General features: G+C 43.7%; 2 protein-coding genes across 25 annotated transcripts in view; one reads left to right on the forward strand and one right to left on the reverse strand.

The window, feature by feature from the left end:
• The window catches only part of GPR161 (G protein-coupled receptor 161), a 31,531-nt gene extending 27,669 nt beyond the window's left edge, over positions 1 to 3,862 (forward strand). For all 3 annotated transcript variants that reach the window (XM_081026540.1, XM_081026542.1, XM_081026541.1), the window contains exons 5-6: positions 581 to 700; positions 1,662 to 3,862. In XM_081026540.1, the coding sequence (XP_080882666.1) occupies positions 581 to 700; positions 1,662 to 1,927 (386 nt within the window). In that variant the 3' untranslated portion in view covers positions 1,928 to 3,862. The remainder of the gene's footprint in view (positions 1 to 580; positions 701 to 1,661) is intronic.
• A 5,197-nt stretch (positions 3,863 to 9,059) lies between these two features.
• Positions 9,060 to 26,833, reverse strand: part of DCAF6 (DDB1 and CUL4 associated factor 6) — a 74,287-nt gene continuing 56,513 nt past the window's right edge. For 16 of the 22 annotated variants that reach the window (XM_081026532.1, XM_081026530.1, XM_081026528.1 and 13 more), the window contains 6 exons: positions 26,378 to 26,705; positions 16,911 to 17,049; positions 15,273 to 15,429; positions 14,390 to 14,478; positions 11,527 to 11,632; positions 9,060 to 9,474 (listed from right to left, as the gene is read on the reverse strand). In XM_081026532.1, the coding sequence (XP_080882658.1) occupies positions 9,410 to 9,474; positions 11,527 to 11,632; positions 14,390 to 14,478; positions 15,273 to 15,429; positions 16,911 to 17,049; positions 26,378 to 26,705 (884 nt within the window). In that variant the 3' untranslated portion in view covers positions 9,060 to 9,409. Of the gene's footprint in view, positions 9,475 to 11,526; positions 11,633 to 14,389; positions 14,479 to 15,272; positions 15,430 to 16,910; positions 17,050 to 21,520; positions 21,563 to 26,377; positions 26,706 to 26,833 lie in introns of all 22 variants that reach the window. The other 6 variants (XM_081026522.1, XM_081026526.1, XM_081026518.1 and 3 more) reach the window with 1 other exon arrangement.

Here is a 26,833-nt window from a genome sequence, read left to right on the forward strand (position 1 = left end):
GAAGTATAAATTGGTAGTTACAAAACAGTCATGAGGATGTGAAGTATAGCATAGGGAATAGAGTCAATGATGGGCAGTAGACTTACCGGGGATCACTTCGTAAGTTATATAAATGTCTAACCACTGTGCTGTATATCTGAAACTAATATAATATTGAATGTCAACTGTCATTGAAAAATAAAAATTTTTGTTAAATGTTTGTTTAGCACAATGTATTTTACCTGCAGCAGTAGAAATTCAGAGTGTCAGAAGAATCACTCAGAAGACAAGGCTCCTTCTAATGGGCCCTCTCCTCCACTCAGCCCTTCTCCCCTCCCTGCCATGCCAGGCCTGGCGACTTCACACTCAGAGGTGCTCATCGTGGCACAGAACCCATGCTCGGTGTAGCCCTGCTGTAATTTTCATGTATCGGAAGCGGCCCAGTGCTGGCTGCAGACTCCTGGAATGGGGTGACAAAGAGTGTTTCTTGGGCAGATGCCGCAGGGCACACAGCTAGCTGCACTTGACTGTGGGTCTGAGTCAACAGCGATGATGACCTGGAGCTGCTGGTTATCTGTACGCACTCTGCCCTTGCTTTCAGGGACGGACGTGATGCTGCTCGAAGACTACACGTCTGATGACCACCCTCCCGCCCACTGTGCTTGCCCACCCAAGAGGAGGAGCTCCGTGACGTTTGAGGACGAAGTGGAACAAATCAAAGGTGGGTGTCTGTGGCTGTAGCTCCCGGACCACTATCAGCAGGGAAGCGCAGGACCTTAGGAACATTCCTGGCTCAGTCCTGCCCCACCTTTGCCCACCCCTGTGGTACTCCGATCCTGCCAGTCTCACTGGAGCCCGTAGGCTGCCCAGCTGTTGGCGCCGGCAGCCTGTAAGCTGGGCAAGCAGGGGCCGTGGAACTCGGTGCGACACACACGCACACAGACCACTCCGTCCTCCCACAAGTGCGTGGCAGGGCAGGGAGAGGCCACGTGTCCCTCCACTCTGACCCTCCTGGACAGTGGGGTGGAAGTGGCCTCCCCCAGAGAATATGAGGAGTGGGGGGCCCATTGTTCCCCCCACAACGTCGGGGGAAGAGTAGGCAGTGAGTTTAGTAATAATAATAAGGCATTGCAATGGAAGCCCCACCGCCCTCCCTCTCTTCTGTTCATTTCAGTTCTCGGGTCCTAATCCTGGGGGGGGCACTTGAACCTGTAATGTCACTTCCAACCTTGACGTTGTCCATGAATCTCCAAGTCAGGACGGAAAGGAGACTGTGGGGGTTTAGAGCCGCAGACGTGGCGTGCTCCAGGGAGCTGAAAGACCAGAAAACTCTTGCAAAGATGTCAACATGTGAACATCAGTTATAGAAAATATTTATCACGCCTACTCTATGGGCCAGACCTAGGCTACGCATCTTAGAAAGAACGATTTCACTGTCGCAGTAACCCTGTGACATAAGGTGTACCATGATCTTCTCATTACTGAGGCGAAAAGAAGTCACTGCTAAGACTCCCAGGCAGTGAGTAGGGGACCGAGGACCTTTGCTGAAGGACTCTGACCCCAAAGCCCTCACCCGCACGTCTGTGTGCCTCCTCTCCCAGGGCCGTGAGGCAGCAGCAGGCATGTCCTGGGAGGGTCCTTGCTCCTGGCCCCTCCCTGACCTTTCCACCCTCCTCCCTCAGAAGCTGCCAAGAACCCTGTTCTCCACGTGAAAGCCGAAGTGCACAAGTCCCTGGACAGTTACGCCACCAGCTTGGCCAAAGCCATAGAGGCTGAGGCCAAAATCAACTTATTCGGGGAAGAAGCTTTGCCTGGGGTCTTGATGGCGGTGCGGACTGTCCCTGGGGCCAGCTTTGGGGGCCGCCGAGGCAGCAGAACTGTCGTGAGTCAGAGGCTTCAACTGCAGAGCATCGAAGAAGGGAACATCCTAGCTTCGGAACAGAAATGAGGGCCTCAGGGTGGCCCATCCCGGACAGCGATGCCTGCGGCCATTGTGTCAGGACCCGTGTCTGGGTGCAGCCACTGGATAAAACACTGAGAACTGTGTCCAGGGTCAGTGACGTCCGTATCTGTGTGAGACCACATGTGGGCTTCTTGGAGGTCCCAGGGATGGGAGCAGAGGCACCGGAACCACAAAGCAAAGCAGGTGGAGGTGTGGCCGTGACTCTCTGGGAGGTGGGCACACAAGGGGACTAGAGACCAGGCTGGGAAGGAGCCATCAGATGGGTCATTTCTTCGTCTGCACAACCTGTCTCCTGGGCGTCCAGCCTCACATGTCCCAGAGGCAGGAAGTGAGCCCTTCCCAGCACACTTGGGAGGCTGGCATGTCTTCCCAGCAAAGCAAGGTCACCCTAGGCCTTCTGCGTGGTCAGTGCAGGCCGTGTGGTGTCCCTAGAGGAGAACCCACGAGCAGAGCCCCCCACAAGTTCGCACGTCTCGGTACTGGGTCTGACCCTGCCTTGGATGCAGCCCCCTCTGGTGCTCGCAGGAGCAGCTCACAGGCCACCTGCTGCTGTCGCTGAGGTGGAGCCGGCTCGCCCACCTCCCTACTGACTGACTCTTTGGTATTTCAAAAGAGGGGAGAAACCACTATCAAAGACAGGAGAAAGGAGCAGATACCAGATGTTTCGTGTCCAGAATTTAAAAAGCAGCGCCTTTGGTTAGGACATTGTGAACTTACCGAGCCAGGACGGGCTGTGGCGCCAAACAGTCGGCAGGTAGAGAGAGGGGTGTCATTGGAAGGAGACCCCCTTCATGCAGCGAAATCTCATCGGATGGATTCTGTCTAGTGTTTGGTTGACACAGAAGCTCTTCCACAGGGAACACTGCTGTCATCGCGCCCCTGGGCAGCACCAGATAGAAGAGAAACGTGGGGCCTGGCATCACCCACCTGCACTCTTGGCCCAGCTCCCTCTTACACCTATCACCTGGGACTTACTGTCACCTCTAGGCCACCTGGAAAATGGGATAAGGGAGTGGGGTGTTGCATTGACCGGTGTCTAAGATCGTTTCCTACTCTGATGTTCTCTGAACTCCTAAGTTAGGGATAGAGAACAAAGGGACGCTCCCGTGGGCCAACATTCGCCCAGCTTTGGAGGGCGGCTTCTAAGGGGCGTGCAGAGGACTGTGGGCCCGGGGTGGGCACTCACCTGACTAGTGTTTAGAGCACCTTCCTGATGGAATCCGCCCCCAGACGCATTCGTGGACGGAGACGCGCCTCCTCCAAGCTGGAGTGGGTCCCTGGGGTTAGATCGCGCGCTCTTCCCTTGAGTTGCAACAGCGGAAGTAGGGCTTGGGGGGTGGCAGCCGCTGAATCGCCTGTCCGCCCTGCAGCCTGGGTGACTGAGCTGAGCACAGGGCTTTCCCCACCTGCAGAATCCCAGGTGGTCAGCAGAGGGTCGATTCAAGGAGCTCCAGCTGAGTCTGCGAGGCAGCCACGCTGAAGGTTGAATTAGCTCTGTGGCATGTGCCTTGGGGTCTGGCGAGCTCCTGGGGAAGCAGTCTTTTGCTGTGTGGTAGAAACCAATGGTTGGTCCCCAGGTTTGTCTGCAGGTTACAAAGACCTTTGCAGAGACCTCCATGGTGGTGAAACTCACGGACAACCATGCGGGGCCAGGCGCTGGTGAGATGTTGGATGAGAGTGAGGAGCACAGGCAGGTTCACCTGTGGGTCTGCTGATGAGACGTGTGGGTCACTCTGCTCTCACTCCTGGAGGCATTCCTCAGTTGGAGGGCATTTATGTCTTCTGTGTGTATATATTCCTAGCATTTGTCTAGTTTCTAAAGCAGGGGTGTCAAAACTGCGGCCCGCAATCCATTGTTAATGGAGTCCAAAAATATTCTTAGTTTACTTAAATAAACCAGGTGAGGCAATAAGTACTCTCCCTCGAGTGAGTGGCCCGGCTGTCTGTATTTTACCACATATGGCCCTTGGTGAAAGACATTGAAAAAAGTTTGGTCACCCCAGTCCTAAAAGGTCCGGATTCCTGGTCAGTCTGTATGCACAGGTGAGGGCAGGCAGAGACCTGCACGTCTGGGTTGGCGTAACGTGGAATGGCTCGCTGGTGAGGGCTCCTGAGTGCAGCCCCAGGATTAAAGAGTGCTTCCCTGCCTGCACTGGGCTGGGCTTTAGGAAGACTCCTGAGACTCCAAGTGCCCACGCGCTGGCCCCAGACCAGCTGGGTTTTACGAGGATTGCATCTAAGCTTATCTAGAAATACCGCACTTCACAAACTCTCTTGTTTTCCTTCTGTCTACTGAGGTCCATTCATTTATTTGTCTACCAGACTCTGCATGTCCCCTGTGCAAAGCACCAGGCTGGGCCCTGCGAGCAATAACACGAAAGCATTTGCACTCTAATTTAGGAGATACGTGGGGGTACGGGTGGTAATAGTGAGTGGAGTAGTGATTAGAATGTGGGCTCCAGCGTGGGGCGTTTCCAACTAGGGGAGTTCCAGCAGCTCGGTGAGGGAGGTGACAGTTTGAGCCAAGCCTTGGAGGATGTTTCGTATTTTGCATATTCAGGATTTCAAGTTTGCCCAGATTCAGCCTGCAGGAGAGGAAGGAGGCGGGTGAGGAGAGGAAGAGGGAGAGCAGGTAATCCTGTCCATTCGGAGGCATTTTTGAGGACATTTGCCCTTAGTGCAGGTCAAAACCCTAACTGACCCCACGAAATGCAGGCCCCTAGCTTTATACTGCTGTGCAGTGGCAGGCGCGGCCACAGAGGGGACCCCGGGGACACTGGCAGGTGGGGCGCTTATTCCCTTAAAAACCTCAGTCCTGTCTCCAGGTTCTGACAGGACCACATTTAGGGCCGTCGTCCACCTCTGCTTTCATCAAGATTGCCACTTGACTGGGCGCCTGTACTGTGCCCCAGGTCCCTGGCCAGGGAGGACGAGTTCAGCGCCGTGGTCACCAGGGGGCAGCAGTGTGGTGGTGATGGCGCTGGCACGGCCGTGCCCACTGAAGAGCTACGTGACCCTGAAGGCCGGCCTGCCTGGGGCTGAGGACCACCCAGCTAGCTTGCTTACACGTGCGACCCCAGTCGGGTGGCAGGTTCTGCCCCTGCTCAGTGGTCTTCAGCGAATCGGTGCAGGGGGGTGGGGGGGAGGCTGTAAGGCCAGGGCCACCTGGTGCTGTACTGATTGTCCTGCAGGAGCTGTGAGCGGCCCTCTAATCAGTATTTGCAATCTGCCAAAGTAGTGGGGCGACAGGTGTATCAGCCTGCTCACATTTAGCGGTGGGAACAGTCTTCTATCCCGACGGGATGTGCCCGATACTGGGGGTGTCTGCACGGCCCGGCTATCCTGCCCCTACGTGTTCAGCCCTGAGCCCGGCCTCTGAAAGGAAACGAGGGTGACGTGGCTACGGAAGGGAGCTAGCATGTATTGAGCGCCTGCTGTGTGCCTGGCCGTGAAGGTGCGAGGCTTTAGTGAGGCACTTCCAAATGCTCTTATTCCACATCCCTGCGAGTGTGACACATGCCAACAGCATGGGCTTTGGCTTGGAAAGTGCTGGGTTCAGGCCCACGCTACTGCTTCTTAGCTAAGTGTTTGGGCCAGTTCAAATGTCCACATCGGTGTTCTCATCTCTAAAATGAGGTTTGAGGATCTAGTTCCACGTGCGGACACAGAGTGCCGGCACCTCCCTCACGTGGTTCCGTGAATTAAAGCCCCCAGGACGGGGCCTGGGGCACCTGGGTGGAGTGATTCCAGGCCACTGCATCTGTAACTGTGGGTGGACGTGTTATTCTTGTCTCACAGGGTCGTGACAGGCAGTGAAAATCTTGAAAAGATAACGTATCCTAGACAAGCGGTGTTGAAAGCTGCTGCCTTAGGAACTGCCATTTGCTGAGCAGCAAAAAAGAACGTTGGGGGAAAAGGGACGTGGTGAGGAAGGGAAAGGAGGAAAAGCTAAGTAGCACTGGTGGCTCAAGAGGTCTGAAAGAGGGGGAAGGGCTCTCAGAGGGGGCGGCCCCTGGTGTAGACCACTTCACAGCACAGGCCCAGCCTTGCTTCCAACCCACAAGGATGTGCGCACTCTCTGAGACGTGACCTGGTCCACGGACAGCTTTTGTCCTGCAGCCAGTGACTGCACCACGCTGCTACGTGCAGTGCACGCAGAACCCCAGGTGAATCCTGTGGGAGAAGAGGGAAATGACCATTGTCACCCAAAGCAAAGGAAGATGGCTGTGAGCAGCCTTATACTGACCACAACAGGGGGCAGGGCCAGAGCGTCCTGGGTTGGGGATGGGCCACAGACTCCAAGGAGGGCGTAGGATGTGATGGGAATTGTCCCAGGTCTCAGACTGTGTAGCTAGTACCACGGCCAAAGTCCGGGTCTTCCAGAGAAGGAAGGAGCCAGCTTTGCAGCTCGATGGGGACGAGGGATAGTGAGAGGTCCGTGATGAGAACGCCGGCTGGGCTTTATTAGGTAGGTGGGTAGAAAGAACTACTGTAAACAGAGGCACCTGGGAGATGGGAATACCTGTTTGCCACTCCTGCAAAGCTGCAGGCCCAAGGAAAGCAATTGTACTCCCTGGAAATAATTCAAAGCACCAACTCCAATCTTAAAAAGATCAGCAAGAGCACAATTTTGTTCAGTGTTTTTTCCAGGAGAACATAATACGCAGAGCTCTTCATTTCACTGGAGAAGCACCAATAGCTTGGGAAGTAGAAGCCACTTGGGTTTTTCTTATGGACCCCACCACTTTGAAGTATCACCAATCACAGGCGAGTCAGCCCCTCCCAGGGGAAAGGCCAGTCCCGGGAGGCTCCCAGGCCACACCTGTGCAGTGGGAGGAGCCTGCTTGCCTGGACCTGCTATGGACAGTCCCTCGCGTGCTGTGTTCTGGTAATGGCCCCTGCATGCACAAGTGGTTAAAAACCAACCTTCAAAACAAAACAAAGAGAAGGTAATTCTGAAATATATTTCACTTGAAGTTTTTGGATGATTTTTTTTTAAAAGAAAAATGTTTAGGATTATTATAAATCCGTATTTATAAACAAGTGAAAGTGTATTTAGGATAGTTTTGTTTACCTGATTAAATATCTGTTTTTGGTACGTGTACAGCTGTGGAGATTGTGAATTTGGACTTGGACTTGTGGACGTTTTGGGAGGATCTCCCTCTTGCCTCCTTACTCCAACCCTTTCCGACCGCCGTATCCGTTTCCAGCCTCCCTTCCCACAGCTAAAACGAAGAGGAGACGAAGCAGGAAGGGCTGACTTGCAGGTGGGTGGATGTGCCACACCGGCCTGGGCACACCCATCCACACGTTCGCAAACTGCCCCCAGGACTGTGAGATTCGTGGAATAGTCAGTGACTTCTCAGCATGACCAAGAAATACAGACCAAATGCTGCGAACCCAGAGTCTTTATGGCAGGTTTAATAAGCAGCAGTGCTCTCCACATGTCCACCCCATAACCAAAGTCGGGCGGGGGGGCTGACCATGTGATCAATGAGACTGACCACCTCAGGGCACGAAACCCATCACCTTTATCTGACCCCCTCACCTGCCACCACTGAAGTCATGGTCCTTTTGCTGAGTGGACTGGCAAGCTCGGGTCCAGTGGTCTTACTGGGGTCCCCCCACCCCAACATACACTGAGTCATCGAAGGGGCCAGGACTTGCCGACTCTGTCTGTAGAAGTTTATCTTTCTGCCCCCTTGACTGTCTGGACTGCTCCTTTGTGACATTCCACACCAAAACTGCAAAATCACTTGAAGTAGGGGCCCTCATTCCTTTAACAAATACCACTAAAACAAAACAAAACAAAATTTTAATAACAGTTTTAGAGTCCCTGCAAAATTGATCAGAAAGTTGGGATTTCCCATGTGTCTTCTCCACCCCCCACAACCTCCCCGACTATTGCCGTCCTGTGCCAGAAGGGACACATACCATTTTGATTTTCTTCTGTTGCTTTTCCTGCCAGAATTCCTCCTGGACCCCACTGAGCCCTCCAGTAGCGTCTGCCCTGTCAGCTTCCCAACACCTCGGTGATAAAGCATCCCTGTTACTGCTTTATTACGGTGAAAGAAGAAATGCGCTATTATGTGCTCAGAGTGGTTTTTTTCAGTTCCTCTTTAAAGCCCTTTGACCTCCATGGTGTCACGTGATCCTAGGACAGCCCCCTAGGACATAGGTAGTGCAAATATGATCACCTTCATTTTAGAGGCGAGGAAGCAGGAGCCCGGAGTCAGGTGGCTTGAGCAGGTCACGTAACTAATGGGGAACCAGCAACTAACAGCCTTGCCCTCCCTGGCAATCATCTTTAGCCGGGACAGTTCCCCATTTTGGCTAAAGCTCTAATTCCTTTCCCCTGGACCACTTACCACCTTCTCTAAAGTGCAGACACGTGTGCCCTGTCCAGGGTAAGAGCCAGACGTGGAGGTCCCGCGGAAGCTACCCAGCCCACGTCCACCAGGCGGACCTGTATGGCAGCAGCAGGTGGCTGGCTTTGCAGCCACCTTGGGAGGAGCGATCCGGTCTCCACAGCGGAGAGGGATGCTTTGCTTGGCTGCGCCTAGGAGTCTCCATGGCCCAGCCAGAGAGCAAAGAATGACAGCTTCCGAGAGGGGAGGGAGGACGACTGAAGGTTAGGTCTGCAGGCAATCAGGCCATCACCTGTCAGACCCAGGCCTGGTGTCGAGTGGAGGTGGCCACCAGGGTTAAGGAAGACACTAGAGGACAGGCTGGTCCCAGCTTTCCGGTGGACCTGCGGAGCTGGAGACAGGAGAGCAGAAGCCAGAGCTTTCAGAACTAGCTTGTGCCAACATAATCTGTGAGCTGCCCAGGAGGCTCTGGGCTGTGCTGGAAGCCTAACTCCTGTCCTTGGGTAATGAGGGTGAGAGAGAAGGACTGCAGGGGAAGATAAAGTACTTGGGAAGGAGAAATGAAAAAGGTTCTCCACAAGTCAAAACCGAAAAGGTTATTACATCTAGAAAAGAATAAAGATGATCTTATGTTACAGGGAAGACTGGAAAATGTGGGTCATGGTAACAAGGCATTAAATACAAAGTCAGATTCAGGAGACCTTAAAACAACCAACTTCTTTAATTAGAAAGCAACAAACATGCAAATGGCGAGTGTAGAAATTTATTGGAACCAATATTGTCACTATCGTGGAAATTACTGTTCAACATTGATTCAAGCTCCCACGTCTGAAGGTCAGGGGAAATATTGCACTTTGCACTTTCTAGCACTCCTCATACATGGCAAAAAGGTTTTAAAACATTCTGCTACTCTTGTTTAACACACTCTCCCAAGTTCATGCACACAATCATCCCACCCCAATGTCAGGGTATCCCCCAAAAGAGGGAAAACTCCAAAACCCAGAACCTTAAATTGCACGGAAGCTCTGTAAAGAAAAAAATAGAATGACTGCCTTATACAAATTTCAAAACATCTGAAATGCTTGCCAATCAGAGCTGCTCATTCTTCATCCTCGTTTTCGTTCTCCTGACCAGAGCCTTCTGATCTGTCACCCTCCAACCGATCTGGAAAACACAGATAGGAGACTCACAAAAAGAAACACTTTTAGTATGACAGTTCAAATAACTTTCAATACCTTTTATCTAAAACTGATTAAAATATACATAATTCAACCCATCATCACTTAAAAAATCAATTCACCACTGTGTGCAGATTTAGTTTTTTGCCTCTAGAGGGAAATTGAAAAAAGAGTAAAGGAAACACAGCACTATTAACTTTGAATATGCATGTAATTTTAAACATATAAAAATTAAAAAAAACCCTAAAGATACTGATATAGTCGATTGCAGTGGTTTTAAGCTGTGTCCCTTAAAGTTTAGGACTAAGGACGCGTACTGGGTGTCACCAGGGGGAATGAGAAGCTGCGGGCCGTTCCTGAGGATCTGAGTATCTATCTGTAAGAAGAATGTTCACATTATCTGATCTATGTTGCAGGCATTGTGCTAAGAACTGAGGATATGATGATGACCAAATCAGACATAGTATCTGCGCTCAAGAGTTGATCTAGATTAAAAACTCATGTGGGCACAGCTGTTCTCCAGCTTTCACGATCATACTCCATGTTTCTGTGCTTGGGCCGCTTTCGCCCAATTCTTCAGCTTATAAAGTTCTGCTTACTCAACACGATTCTTATCCCCTGCGTGAAACTTTCCCTGAGCTCTTTCAAACATCTGACCTGCAGAGTGCTGACCTCCTTCCTCCATATTGCAGAACACCTGGTAGGAACCGCCTAATGACCCTAACTGCAGTCAGGGTCTGTTTGCGAGTCTTCTTCAGACTGGACCGTGAGCCCCTTTGTTTTACATCCTCAGGGCCTACTATTACAAGATGTTCAGTGAAGATTCAGAGTAAACGACTGTAAGTTTCTACTCCTTCCATCAGGCAACAGTATAAAGTGGCCACCACCAATAGAACGGGACCCTTTCTGCCAGAGAAATATTTCCCCAGTAACATGGAAAACAGTGCGCTTAGAACAGGGGACAGTTCAGTGGCCCTGTCCTCAGCAAGAGAAGACCGGGTCTGAGATTTATTCATCACTAGAGGCTTCCACACTCCCACTGACTTAGGTGACGGATGAGCAGTGGAGCGGACAGCATGGTTATGAAGATCCTAAGGTGAGAAAGAGTTCGATGTATCCCCAGATTCGAGGAGGGCCAGAGTGGGTGGAGGACAGAGCTGGGCAGGAGGCTGTAAATGAGCTGGCAAAGCAGTTTCGATCAGGTCAGCCTCATATCCGTGACCCGCGCGTACTCCTGCCAGGGAGGTCTCTGAGTCGGGGGGTGAGGAGAAGGCATGAGTCAAACCCAGGCGTCTCCACTTATCAGTGGTGGGGCCCGAGCTGAGGCATTACCAAAACCCTGCTCTGTCAAGGGTTGGGGCTAAATGAGGATAAATCTCTATAGGGACCAGGCTCATGCCGGACACCTGATAGGTCCTCTATAAACGGTTGTTATTGGTATTATTGATTGATAGATGAAACCCAACATATGGAGAAATTTAATTTATGAAATCAGTGAACAGTGATAAACACTTTGATAAACATTCTGTTTGTAATGGATACTCGATCTTTTCCGTTATTAAGACAGATTATTGAATTCCTTCTGAATGTTAGTTATAATACATGCATTCTGTGTATCTGTGGCACTGAACCTCACAGTTTATCATCTCGAAGAAAAAAATCTTTGCAAAAACAGGTATCTTTTTCAACCTTCTTCGCATGTTACATTTATTTTCGCCTGGCCTATGACTGATTTTGAGCAAATCTGCCATCAAAGGGTACTTATTACGATGACAAACCCTAAGGTTCGTGGTAGGGTCCTCCACTCAGAGAAGAAAGCACAGTGAATTCAAGTTTTCAAGTGACTGTCTTCTCATTTTGACACTTTGCAATGAATTGGGTTCGGGAGGAAATAAGTTACTGTGCTAAGATCAAGAGTTAGGCTGCCTTCTTTTTGTGATGAAGGAAAGTATCTAAACCCCTGTAGAGCAGAGCTTATGTAACCCCATGCTTTTCAGACATAATGCTAACTGTAGCAGCAGCACATGCCAGTTCTCACCAGCTCGGATGTGATTCAGGGAGGCCAACATCCGCAGCATGAAAGAGGCTGGCACCGTGATGGTGTTTCTGGTCTCCTCCAGCATGAGTTCATTCCGAGTTATAACCTGGGAGGCAAGTGAAACAACCCCGTCAAAGACCTCAGAGTGACCGGACGTTTCCCTGAAGAGGAGGAGGACGGTGAGAGATGAGCAGGCCGAGGAGGAAGTACTTTATTCTCTAGGTGTATGCGGTCTCTGCCCACTCCCCCTAAAGCTTCTCAATGCCAGATCGTCACTTTAAGCTGCATGAGGGAGTGGGATCAGAGAACACTCCTCTTTCAGCTGGCAGGACGACAGAGGTCAACTTTGGGGCTACTTAAAACATTCAAGAATTCAGTTTAGGATTCCTTATGATTTGTCCCCAAAGCAGTCTATGCTGTGTCCACTCATTGTTTTCACCTACTGATACTTCTAGTGACACAGTAAAGTTAATTTATTACCCCGGGTCACTTGGATCCTTTGAGAAATTACCACCTTCACTGAGGCAAAGTAATCTTGAAAATAAACCTCTGGACAAGAGTTACCAATGGATTGTGTCTTAAGTATCAGGAATAGGACTAAATGCATCTCCAAGACACCTAGGAATCTAAGGTATAATGGCGAGCAAAGGAAAAAATAAAGGAAAAGCGAAGCGCATGGCATGGGAAGAAAGGGAAGCATGACAGGAGGGCGAAGACGCCCACCCGACCAACGCTTCACCAGTGAAGGAAACATACGTTCTCAGCTCCCTGGGGTGCCCGGGACCCTGTACGGCTCACTGGGGTGCCCCCGGACCCTGTACGGCTCACTGGGGTGCCCGGGACCCTGTACGGCTCACTGGGGTACCTGGGACCCTGTACGGCTCACTGGGGTGCCCCCGGACCCTGTACGGCTCACTGGGGTGCCCGGGACCCTGTACGGCTCACTGGGGTGCCCGGGACCCTGTACGGCTCACTGGGGTGCCCGGGACCCTGTACGGCTCCTGGGGTGCCCGGGACCCTGTACGGCTCACTGGGGTGCCCCGGGACCCTGTACGGCTCACTGGGGTGCCCCGGGACCCTGTACGGCTCACTGGGGTGCCCGGGACCCTGTACGGTTCACTGGGGTGCCCGGGACCCTGTACGGCTCACTGGGGTGCCCGGGACCCTGTACGGCTCAATGGGGTGCCCCCGGACCCTGTACGGCTCACTGGGGTGCCCGGGACCCTGTACAGTCCTGCCCCAAAGCAGCCTTTCAGTACAACTGAGTGACTCTCACTACGAGTGCCCCGTAGTTTCCACATACTGAGGGTTCTTTCCCTTATAACAATTTGGGACACACTGATCCTTCTGTCTCAAGTGCTCTTTGCTCCTTGTCTGCCTGTGAATTCTGTGTCCTCTGTGAAGACATCCCCCTCCCATCCACTGCATTTACAAGCACAGCTGCTCCTTTCTACAGGCTCCCAAACACTGTACATACCTCCCTGACACTCACGACACTGTTCAGAAGTCTGTTTATATGTCTGCCTCACACTGGTCCACAAGCTGAGGTCAGCGTTTATCTTTTTAACCTCAGCACTGACACTGACATACCCAGTGTATAAATGCCTCAGGTGAGTGACAACCTTGCCCTGAAGTACTCGTTTTCCCTCTGAGCAATGGACCCGTATTTACTCACTGTTTTTCCTAGAAGGTGCAGTACCAGCCTGAACTGCCCTCACCTACCCACAGAAGCAATTAGCAGCTGATTAATGCAACAGGCCCTTCTTATCATAGAAATCTTCCACAGAAACCCACAAATAAAAACCCTGGTTGAAGTTGGGGAGGAAAGGCACAGAGATCAGCTTTCCTATCCCAATTTCATAAGAAACCTAAAACTTCATAGAACTCAGTTTGAAAACTATTGATTTAACAGGAAACTAAGGAAATACTGAAATATAATAATAAAAGATTCTCCAGTCATTTGTTCTGCTACTTATTTGGTCACGACTATGGAAGACAGCTCCAGTAAAACTATCTTGTTATTAGTTTCAGGTGTACAAAACAACATAGCAATTAGACATTTCTACACCTCACAAAGTGATGCTAAGTGTAGTACCCATCTACACTGTACAGTTGTTGCAGTATTGTTCATTATATTCCATACGCTGTACCGTATATCCCCACGGCTCCTTTTCTAATTATAGTGGACATTCAATATTATTTATATTAGTTTCAGGTGTCCCCATAGTGGTTAGACGTTTATATAATTTATGTAGCGATCCCCCTAGTAAGTCTAGTACCCACTTGACACCATACATGGTTATTACCATATGATCGATTATATTCCCTAGGCTGTACTGTACATCCCCGTGGCTGTCTGTAACTACCAATTTGTCCTTAATCCCTTCACCTTTCTCATCTCATCTAGTATCCATCCCAGCCCCCCATCTCATCTAGTATCCATCAGTGTGTTATCCGTATCTATGAGTCTGTTTCCGTTTTGTTTGTTCATTTCGATCATATAGTATTTGTCTTTCTCAGTCTGATTGATTTCACTTAGCATAATAAAAACTATTTTCTTAAAAGCATTTCCTTTAATGATTCTTTATTGCAATAAGCACAAACAGTCAACCATTTTTGCTAAACTACAAAGCACTTAATCTGGTATTACTAATACTCAATGTTCTAATTAGCAAAATACCTCTCGTATTATAGATGTTTTTATCTTAATTTTTAATTTTTCTTCTGCTTAAAATTGACCTCCTTAACTGCATTAACTTGTTTAATGTTACCAACTAATAATGAGCTGCTTTGATTCTTGTTAAGAAATGATTTCAGGAACAAAGTGAAATATGGTCTATAATAAGTATAATAAAAATCTTACTTCATCAGCAAGTTTTCGGTTAAAAATTCTTGATTCTTCCAGTGGCGACCAGATCTTTATATCATAATCTATGCCAGACGACGCTAGAACTAGAAAAGGTACGTATTAACATAAACTTAGAACACATGCTATTTATTCCAGACATGTATATACACATACATACATGTGTGTATATGTACATGTGGATGTACATATGTATGCACGTACAGCAGGTCCCCAGATAAAGTCGTGTTGTTCAATACTGTGTCACTATAACAATGACGAGATGCCCCAGGAACCTAACTCTTGTTGATAAGAGTCAGCCTGTGGTCAAACTGGTTTTGTTACATGTTGTTTCCCGTAAAGTTACAGAACCTATTGACAACATTGAGGACCTATTGTATGTACATGTACAGCAAAGGAATGGAATGAAAATTGTACTGATACATTTAAGTGCTATCTGAGAATACTGCCTTGAAGATTTCCTAACAGTGGCCCTAGAATACAATTTTGAGGCCATCTTGTATGACTCCAGTTTCTTCTCTATTCACTGCTCCTTTACTAGAAACACGGGCAATTGCAAATAGAAGGCAGGAGCCAGCCAGGGCGCCTGTGGAGGTCCCACCTGGGGAAGCAATGACAAGTTCAGGCAGCCAAACCTCTTACCGCTAATCCAACTTAGAAGAAATACTAGGACAATACATGCTTGAACCTGCCTCCCCATACTTTCTGCCAAAAGCAGGTTACAGTGTCCTTTGTTTTACACCCAAGTAGAGCTGTAACTGATTCCAGTGGCTGCCTTCTAGGGTAACTTGGATTATTCTTACTGAACAACTAGAAAACAACGGACGTGAGGAGCCACACTGAGGATTTCCAGCCCCTGCCTTACACCAGGTCCTCTTACTTGGGTCAAATGGATGTGGCTGCAGGCAGTTCACCACGTGATTGTCAGCTTCCAGGAGCATTAAATGCTCAGCGGTGTGACGATCCCAGATGAAGATATGGCCACAGTCAGAACCACTCATCACAAAGTTAGCACCCCAGAAATTGGCTTCTTTTATCTACGGGTTTAAAAAAAAGGAAATTACAAGCAAGTTCAAATCAAAGTTATTAAAGAGACTTCCTCTATTATCAAGTTAAAAATTAATTGGCTTAGAAAATAAAATAAACATTGAAGACACTCTTTGCCTTCTGGTATCTTCAAATCATGACAGGGAATTACTAGCAGGGGGACACGGCCATCAGTAGTGAAAAGTCTCCCATGAGGACAGGGCTTTTGTCTCATTCAATGATGTGTCTGAACATCACAGTGCCTGAAACAGAACCTGGTACAAAGTAGGTGCTAAACTGACAACTCCTAAATGAGAATGGGATTACGGGGTATTGGACAAAAAGTATTAACAAAAAGTATCAATCTTTTTATTAGCTATTTGAAGCTCTCACAATTGAGAAGGGAAGATATAAACATTTACTTTAATGAAGCAATAAGAAAAGGAACATGATATATTGGAAAGGTTATGATGAGAGTTTTCAATGGATATATGTGAATGAACCATCAAAATCTTTGTACTTTAGATCAGGATTTTTTTCAGTAATTTTATTTGCAGCAGCTACTTTGCTATTTTTGACAAAACCAAAGAGGGGTTACTTGGAACTATTATTATATTTACTCATCTTTTTTTTTTTCATCCCTACCCCTAATTATTTTTATCCATCATTTTGACAAGCAAAATATAAGACATGTAAATTAGTTTCTTCTATTAATAATAGTACTTTTTAATGATTCAATTGTTACCAGCAATGATTGCTACAGAGAGCTATTTCCTTACCCTAAAGTAACTTTTTGGCTAGACCTTGAAAAAGCCTATTAAAACCAATTGTTTTGATACCTTTTGGTACCCCAAAGAATATATGAGAACACCTTCTAGATATAAACTGTCCAGAGTAACAGTTATGACATATTCATCACCTCGCAAGATGCTCAGTAAATAATATTGTGTTGGGTATACAGACTTGCGGATTGTAAAAACTTGAAAAGATATTAGAGACGATCTGGTCTACTCTTTTTGTTTCATAGATGAGGAAATTAAAGTCTACAAAGTGACTGAAACAAATCTTTACTTGTCAATCTGAACAGGGTTATAATTAAAGTAACTATTATTTTGCAATGATCCTGGATTTCATATATCCAAATCTTTCTCTCCAAAACCAACAAAGAGTACAAATAATGAACTAAATCAATCTACTAGGAAGGTAGGTAGCAAGTGTGAGAGCAAACAAGAAACAATGGCTACTTGTACAAGCTAAAATATTAAAAATTCTACAATAGTTCCTCGACAGGGTAGAGTTTTCTTGTGAAAAAATAATGGTCTTTCATGGTGTACCATAGGACTAAAAGAACCATGATTGGGCCAAGAGGTAACTGTGAAGGTGCAATAGTGTTATGTTGGAGTCACACTGGCAATATGTGGAGATAGTCATTACGGAAAAACATTCGTATTATGAAACTGCACTTTCTCTAAAAATGCCAATGAGTAAGTACCATTGTCCTGGAGTTGCGATGGCCCTTATAAACCATCTTTACAAGTGGCCTTCTAATGTTCAAAGTATCCAGTTCTTCCATTTCTTTCCTTTCTTTTCTCCGCCTGAAGAACTCCTGAATGCGGGCAACAGCAGAGCGTCTATGAATTGCACATTAAAGTAAAAAACAAATCAGTAAAGAACATTCACAGGCCACCGCAGAATGAAAATGATGAACATTAAGATACAGTAAGTCTAGAAAATATGTAGACTAAAAATGATCTCAGTAAGGCACCCCCAACCGAAAGCTTAAAAAGGCAGACATAACAGTGAGACTACATCAGACTAGTTGAGTTACTAAAACAAAATGTTTTAGTTAAGAGATCACTTAGAAATTTGGTACTGATTGAGAGAGTAAAGGAAATAGCATGCGGCACACTGGTTTTTACAGGGCTACTTTATAAAAACATCATACAGACAAAATCCATGTGCAATTGACTACAAATACAACAAATCCCATTCAATGTTATTTCTCCTTCTCTCCTTATTAGAAAATGTAAAGGCATAAAGAAAAACCAAAAGAAACTAAGGGTAACATATAAAAGCAATGGATAAACATATGCTTTGAGATTTTGTTTCAAGATGTTCCCAGCAAAGAAGAGACAAGTCAAGAAAAAGAGAATAAATATTATCATACATGCAATAAAACAAGGACCTTCAAAAAGAATACATTCTATATGGACCCCACATTGGAGTAGAGCTTTGCAGTGCAAGTGGCAGATTTTACTCTCCTAAAAATTCAGTTGGTGACAGAACTGGAGACTGAGGCATAATGGGCTCTTTTTAAGACTGATTTAATGACTAGAAGAAACTTTTCCTAACACATGATATTACTTAATAAGTTGTTAGTTTGAATTTGTTATTTAAAACATTGTATTCTGACACAGAACAGACCACAAACATAAAATACAAAAAAAGTCTACAAATCAGTTAAGAAAAATGAACACTGTAAAGGCAAAGGACATGAGTAGGGAAATTACAGAAGAAATTAACAGTTAATAAATATGCAAAAAGATGCTCAGCCTCACTAGTAATTAAAACAAGTTGATCTCTTTATGTCTATTAGGTTAAAAAGATTTTTATGTCTGTCATGGTGGCAAGAGTACAGGAAAACAGGCAGCACTGGGTAGGAGTTTGAAAGTGGTTCTACATACGTAAGAGAAAGTGCACTTTTTTATTGTGAACTTTTCACTGAAGTAGAACACATATACATATATATGAAGGACACCTATCAGCAAACAAATATTTATTAAAAAGCTTACTATTTGCATAGTTGTTTTGGAAAATATTATTCTTTTATGATACATTATACTAATTTGGCACACAATTTAAAATTCATGAAAGACATTCTGAAGTTAAATTAGGATGAAAAATTTCAGTTAAACAAAATAATAATCAAAGAGTATAAATCCAACCCAATGAAGAAAAAAAATAAAGGAAAAAGCAAAACCTAAATTTAAAAAAAAAGAACAGAAAAAAACCTTACACCTGAAAAAGGCAAGAAAGTAAAAAAAGAAATATAGTTAAAATAGCATAATTTGAAGTAAAAATTTAAAAACAAGTCCAAATATAGCCATAATGATAATAAATTTAAATACACTATATTCACCAAAGAAAAAGAAGAGATTGTCCAAGACACACCTAAGGCCTAAGGACAAGGACAGGTTCAAGCAAAATAACATTGTGCAAACACTAATCAAATGAAAGGTGGCACAGCTGCATTAATACCAGACAAAATAGATTAAGCTAAAAAGCAGCATTAAGGATAAAGAGGATTACTACATAATAAATTCAATTTTCAAGGAAGATAAAAGTTTTAACATATATTTACCCAATAGTCTCAAAATGCATTGAAAAAGAAAATGCCAGAACTACAAGGAGACTCAGACAAACCCACCACTATAGTGAAGATTTCAACACATCTCTCTATTATGTAAATCAACCTCGCACACACACACACACACACACACACACAAATAATATAGATGATTTGAACACAATTAACAGTCTTTATCTAATGGTCACATAAAAATTTTACATTAAAAATTAGAGTAATATTCTTTTCAAACACACATGAAACATTTACAAATTTATCATGTACCTGGCCACAAAGCCAGTTTCTACAAATTGCAAGGAATGGGTCTAACACCCATCCTGGTCTCTGACCACAGTTAGATGTTAATGAATAAAAAGCTGAATGCGTATAATTGCAGGAGTCAGGAAAAGACTACGAAACAATTTCAAAGAAAATAGAAGGAAATAATAAAGAGAGAAAAATGTAGAAATAGAAAACAAAGTCAACATATATGAGAGGATCAACCAAGTCAGAAGTCGTTTCTTTGAAGAATAACAATATAGAGTGCTGCCATAATGAAAACATTAAAGGGATTTAAATAATGTTATGACTAGAAAAGTGGCTATAACTAAAAACACCACAGAAAGGCAAAAGACAGTAAAACAAAAATTTTGAAAATTCAGATGAATTGACAAAAAAACCCCTAAAACTGACTAAAGAGATAATTCAACTAGTCCTGTAACTAATAAAAAAGGTGAAAACTGTCCCCAAAGGAAAACACAAGATCCAGATGGTTTTATAAGCCTGCTGAACTTTCAAAGATCATTAGAATCCTACACAAACTCTGCAGAGAAAAGAAAGAGAGGAACTAGTTTTCTACTCATTCTCTGAGGCTAGTGTGTAACTTTTTATCAAAAACAGGATCATGAAAATATACAAAAGGAAACCTGTTCAGAATATAGATGCAAAAATACTTCACAAAACATTAGTACACTAAACACAATAATGTATCAAAAGATAACACATTATGTTCAAGTTGATATATCCCTGGGATATAAATATTGTTTAATCCGGTTCCACGTACAGAGCTTTAAGTCACCACGATGAACTAACAAGTAAAAAGCTGAACAGAGTGAAAAATCAACAATTCTTCTTGGGTCCCTAAGAGAGGGCAGGACACAGGGCAAACTGCTGTCTCCAAGTGAAATGGGCAACAGCAATGATACAAGGGACAGAAAGAAGGAATTAGGAGTTTATTATTGTAAGGTACTCATACTACCTGTGAAGCGGTACAATGCTATTTGAAAGTGAACTTGGATCAGTTGTAAATGTATATTGCAAACTCTTAGGCAACCAATAAAAAATAGTCAAAAAGAAGTATAACTGATATGCCAAGGAAGAAGAGAAAATGGAATCATAAAATGCTGAATTAAAACCACAAAAGGCAGAAAATGAGTGGAGGATAAAAATAGGAACAAAGAACAAGGGCAGGAACAAACTGCCTTATAATTAGAAATTTCCCCAGACAACCTCTATGTGAGAAAGAAATAACAGTCTAATCTCATTCAATCCAAGGGGAGGTTAAGTGGCACATTTTCTGTTTACCGTTGTTTATTAGTTCACAATAATCTCCATTTCCATGTTTTCGCTTCTCTATAACCCATTTAAAGCAACATGGTACATTTTAGTTGTAATCTTCACTGTAAAAACAGAAACTGGCTTTAAGTACTTTGGATAAAAAGTATAAAGGCATAAACCAGAAAATCAAAAAGCACTGAAATAAATTCCATTTTACTGTCTTTTAGCTAGAAAGTGGTAACTTTAGCAAGAGACTGATTTGGAAAGTTACTTCAAATATATCTTAATGTCAAAACAGCCTAGAAATACCAGCGCAAAAACAATTTCGAGCCTTTTGCCCGGGAACCTCATGAGGATGGGCCCTAACAAGGGATTTTTTACCCACGCACCATATCCTTTGGCTTACTTCATCATTTCTCTATTCCCCCGGGGAACTGCACCAACAATGTGACATTTCTGATTGTTGCTATAAATTATGTTTTATATTCTACTTTGTTTTAGAAACTAATGGTAAATAACAGACATGTGTCACCAGAATTAGGTCCCAGGTTGATTCCGTCTAGTAAATCAGATTTTACGTGAATAATGGGATTGAGATTCCCTTTAGGGTTATATTTAAAAATGTACCCCATTGTTAGTCTTCACATTACAGCAGTGTTTGAGAGTTACGAATCATCTTGATGTGTGGCCTTCTTAAGTTACTAAGCTATTTATAAAACAGCTTTCTTTAAAAAAAAAAAATCAGCCTTAAACTACGCACAGAATTAGACTCAAGTTCATTTTTAGTTACTGATCTCAAGGAAAAAGAGTACATTTTAATAATAAGAAAGTTGCATAATTGTTATCCCAATCAAGTTTTAAGGAAACGTAAGTTGCATTCTTCAACAAAATATTCAAAGCAAGTAACCCACATGTAGAGGCCATCGTTTGTGATGACAGCCGCCTTTTCATACAACACACTTAAAGTGAACATGAGTTAAATCTGCACACCGGAAGTCTTTTCATTCTATTCCCATGCAGTGCATGCAGCTAAATAGACTTTGTGAAAAGCAACCTACTTTACAATGCTCAGCACTTAGAGTTCAGTAAGTTCAAGGAAGTATTAACTGTTAATAGGAAACGTGGTTAGCTGTGGAAAAAGAGGACCTGGCAAATTCACCATAAAGAAAAAAATAAAATGAAGGAACAGACTGAATTACCTCATTATTCTATCACCTATTGTTGTTCCTCTGATATTAAATCTAGTGAAAGGAACACAATAACTAAAGTCACTCACAGACTTCAATGAACCAAATATTTAAAGCATTAAGGTCACTGCTTTTTATCACCAGTCATCTAAATCTAAAAAAAACATGTTTCCCTTTGTGATTGCGGGTAGTGTGTGAGAATATGTCATTCAACTCGATGTATATCAGGAAATTGAGGAGAGAGAAACAATCGCTGAAGGTAGAGTAGAAGGAAGACCTTGCTCTCAGTCCCTTTCCTCTCTAAATAAACTGGAGCCTACCCTGTCAGCATGTGGAGACCTGCGGGAGCGCCTACCTCCATTGCAAACGTCAGGGCTGCTCTTTAGGAAACAAGTAACTAAGACCCGAGCTGATGCACTGGTCCGAACCAGAAGACTAAATACCAAGCAAGCAAAGTGTAACAGCTTTTAACACCCTAGAAGTCCCATTCCTTCTCTATGATTCCTTTTTTGCCCCCCTGCAATTTAATAAACAGTAAATTTGAACCATTGGAAATACTGAAAGAATGATTATAATGACAACCAAATAGATGGTGGCAGATTTACAGTATGCAAAGAATTTGGGCTTCAGAGTAGGTAAATGGAGCCAAATTTCTATGCAAATAACAAATACTTTTTAAAAGGGATAAAAGGCATTATAGGGTTAATATCTGGAATCTTTACAGAAAAAATCTTTAGGGCATCCTAATTGAGTCTATAACTGAAAACTATTCAAGGCTGTGTGAGGACTTCTTCAGGAAGCTGACAGAGATGCTGGTCTATTTTCAGAGCAAAACAGCTCTTGGATTTGGCAAGAGGAAGAGCCACAAGCTTGGCCATCACACCAGGTACTCTAAGATGGATTTGGTACCATGGGAACAGTGTATGTAAAGACCACCTAGATAGAAAACCTGACCGCTTGCCTTTCCTTCCATTCCAAGGCACACGTTTATGTTTCTGAATCCAGTACAAAGTCACTAAGAGGCACACATACTACATTTGGTTATTGTTTTTTAATACCACGATTAGAAAGTATATGCTTGATTGTTTCTTCCTTTAATTTGGTTTCCACTTAATGTTCTGTGTTCTTGACATGGACAAAATTAAAGGGGACCAAATATGTGGCCTTCATACATTTCATTGTTTTAAACCTTCGTTACCTGTGTATAAAACTGATATACTCCAGGGCAAGGACTAACAAACCATGGCTCTTGGGCCTGATCTTGCCGGCCACCCGCTTCAGTAATGGCTCACAGGCTAAGAACAGTTTTTGTATTTGTCAACGGTTACATTTTAAGTGGTTATGGAAGTACCTACAAAATAGCCTTCATTCTGCCTCTTTGCCAGCAAAGCCTAGAATACTAACTATCTGGCCTTTTAGGACAAAGTCTGATGACCTCTGCTACAGAGAGTCCCAGTTATATTTATACCGAGACTAGCTATAGTTAATAAGAGCATTCCATTTAAAAATATATATGTTAGTTGTTAAGGCCTTTATTTTCTAACACATTTCCTTCTCATGCTTGAGCTCAGCCCAAAAGTGAAAACCAGGGTCATATTTATTTAACCAAATTACAAGAATGCAAATCTTTAAAAAGAAATCATTATTTTGCATTGCAAAGACCTATTTTGATATTTTTATTAAATGTGTGTCCAAAATGGCTTACGTATAAACTTTTTAGGTTTCATTTTAAAAATTATATTTGGGGCAAAAAGAAATTATGAGATCTACTATGTAATTCTTTATACAAATGAAAGTACAGATCCAAGTATATACTTCGACCGTTTTAAATTTTCGGGCCATTTCTCTACCCTAAGCAAACTAATCTTAACTGAGCTTCTCTTTACGACATGCACCCTTCAGGTGACATTTCGTCCAAGTGTGAAATGTATCCTGAGACTCTTAAGAACCAAATGAGATAATTTTTACAATAGAGCTTTGGGATCCTTTGTCCCTTCGGAAACAAATTCTCAAAAATTACAGGCCTCCAGCTGGTAAATGATTCTTTCCATGTTCTTAAGAAGCAAAATTTCTTACACTTTCTCTCTTTAGAATAAAAGTCAACATACCTATTCCTCCAGATTTAGTAGTAAGATAAATGGGCAGTGGTCTCGGGATGGAGAGCCCTTAGAAAGGTGTAGAAACATTAAAAGTATACTCCATACAGGTACTTCGCAATTTAAACAAGATGGTGCTAAGGAAGTTAGGACTTGAAAAATTATTGAGATGCAAGTCAGAAGGAAGATTTTTCACTATTTACAAATGTACAAATAGCTAGGAAGAACTAATACAAATTTCAAAGAAAAATGGGTGCAATTGTGAAACAGTCGCTTTAGCACCACCCCCATATGTACATCTTGGGGAGATACAACGTTGCATTTAATTTCATAAATTTATAACACTGTTTTCCTGTTCTTATAAACGGCTTATGTATTGTCCTCTCTCCTTCAACAAATTAAGTTTCTCAAAGGGTAAAAATTTTAGTACTCTTCTGTTACTCTTCAGTAAGTGGACTACTGTGTGCTGTAGAATAAAACAAAATACATGGGACAGCTCAGGCCCAACACCTACACTGAGCACACAGACTGTTAAATGAAGGCAGGAACACACGCATCAAGTGGGGTCAGTCCCACGCCACTGGCCCTGACGGTCTCACCTCGGAAAGACTCTGCTATTCTAGTTCAGCGCCTGGGTTTCTTGGGTCAATGCAGCTATCAGGTGCCAACTCGGTGGGAGATGCAAACCCAGAAGGATCCCTAAAACATCTAAATTATCTAAACATTATGAAAATGGTAAATGGTAAATCTCAACAGAAAGCTATTCCAGTTCCCGGTAATATCTCCAAACTAAGGATATGTAATACATTCAAGTTCTGGATTTCCTAGGATCCATGCTTCCCCCAAACCTTCCCTTTTCACTGGTGTCATACTACTGTGGTTTTTAAAAAAAATTCACTTTAGGTGTAGAGTATACAAAGTCCCTGCTAAGTAATTCAGTTTCCTCAGCTATGAAGTAGGCTTGATACAAAAGTGTTATAATCAGCCTGGATAGAAAATGCTGAATAATTATGATTTTTTCCAACTGTCTAATATGTATTAAAAATATAATTTCTTACTTAAACAAACAAACCTGGAAACTGATATGGTACATTTTATTAGAAAGTGGATACTGAAATTTTATTTTCAATTATGACCTTAGCATTGCTTTTGTTACATAAGTACAGAAAAAAAATAAGGGCATACGTTCACTTATGTAACAGAAGGCCACAAATGGACAACCTTAAAATAATTGTGGACTCTAGCTCTCCACTCTGGGTTTCAGAAACCATCAATTTGACTGGCAAATTGTGCTGTGCTTGCTAACCTTATCTGCATCCATCGAGTAGTAACGACATTCTATGGGACTCCCTCTGGGTATGGAAAGAAATGGAACTAAGTTTGACTTTGACTTAGCAGAAATATGTGTACTAAAAATGCTTTAGGCTAATGTGTGCAGCTAAAGGGAAAATGTATGATTTATCTCGAAGTACAAATACAGGGAAAGGTTACTTCCTTTACGTTTAGAAACAGTACCATAGCAAAGTAAACACTGAGTAAACATGACTAAAAGGAGACAGATATCCTTTCATAGTTAAGAAAAGGCAGTTTCACTGAATGCCAGCTGCACTGCTCAGCGTGTTCACATGTCCTGTCAGTCTTTACCCCTAGAGCCATTCCTGTGGTAACTGCTGTTTAAGTCTAAGTAGACACACAATATCTTGGTTGTTTACTAATAGTGATCATTTATTTTGTGCTTTTAGTGTGAGACAAATCCTGTGATTGATTTTTTTTTAAAACGTCTTACAATTCTAGATAATCATAACCCCATTTTACAGATAAGGAAACGAAAAACTTAAAGAGACCTTGAGCAATTTGAACGAGGAGACACAGCTGGTACACACCTGGTTTCACTGGTGGTGAAACCAGGGTTCAAACCCACGTCATTAAGCTCCTGGTCATTACGCAACATTGTCATTGTTTAATGGGAAATTAATCTTTTCATTATTTTCTTCACTTGACAGTATGTCAAAATAGTTTATCAATAGCAATATACCGAGTATAGAAATATGTGAAATGGTTCTTCACTCCTGTGTGAGCTATGATTTTAAAGATAAAATTTGATTCTCGGAAAAAGGATAGAACTTACAATGAGGTATGACGGCACGAATTGTAGAAGTTTTTGAAAAGTATGGAATACAATATATTTAAAAATATTTATTTTGTCTATTAAAAATAAAATATATTCTTATGATCACATAAAATGAAATATGGGAAAAGTCTATGAACATGTTAATTCAATTCTTTATTGTAGTTACAATATTTGTTATTTGGTGTGATTTTTTCATTTTCTAAATTGAGTTACTAAGTCTAGTCTAAATTAAAAAAAACAACAATGTTCTCAAAATGAGAACCCTTAATACAGGGTCAGTAGAAAAGCAAAAAAGCTGAACATTAAAAAAAAAAAATCAAAAAAAACTGGTAAAGGCAGGATGTGTACAGGGCAATCTGATAGCTAAATATAATTGTGACTTTATGAATAAGCTCTTGGTCATTGTCAGCGTTCCTTTCCCTTGGTCTGTACACTGAGGAGCAAGCCTGCAGGGCACTGAGATTTCTTATTCTGTTGCTCAAAGAACGTCCTATGTAAAATGATTGACAGTTTAAACAAGTTTATATGACTAAGACACCCTTCGAGGAAGCAACTGTCAAAAATGGAGAAACTCCTCTACGTGACTTCAAAGAAAGCTTTGTGAATTCTATTTTTTACAGTTCGTATTAAAAATTTACCAACCTGTCACCAGGTCCTGCTCGATACCTTGCACCTGGGATCAGGACTGGGTCGTCATCACTGTCATCGGTGTCCTGGAGAGCGGAGTCCCTGGCTGCTGTTTCCTCGGGAGGCATGGGCCCCACGCCCTCCGTCTGGCACGGAGGCCCTGGGTGGCTGGTGCTGTGATCGCCAGCACTCTCGGCGCCAGGCTGATCTGAAGGGTCTGCTTCCTTGACTGTTTCACACAAAGTAGATTCTTCTGCAACCCCACAAGGGCTGTCAAGATTGAAGTCATTTCTTTCTCCTGAGCTGGAATCCGATGGTTCACATGTGAACTTGTCTGATTGTGCTGTCGGAAAGTAAAGTAGTGACAGGTGGTCACATGGGCAACCTTAATTAATCTAACTTCAACGCTGACATAGACATTTTCTAATATAACATTCAATTCCCTACACGGAGAAAAAAATTCCACAACAC

This window comes from Rhinolophus hipposideros, assembly GCF_964194185.1.
Source record: "Rhinolophus hipposideros genome assembly, chromosome: 19".
Lineage (NCBI taxonomy): Eukaryota > Metazoa > Chordata > Mammalia > Chiroptera > Rhinolophidae > Rhinolophus > Rhinolophus hipposideros.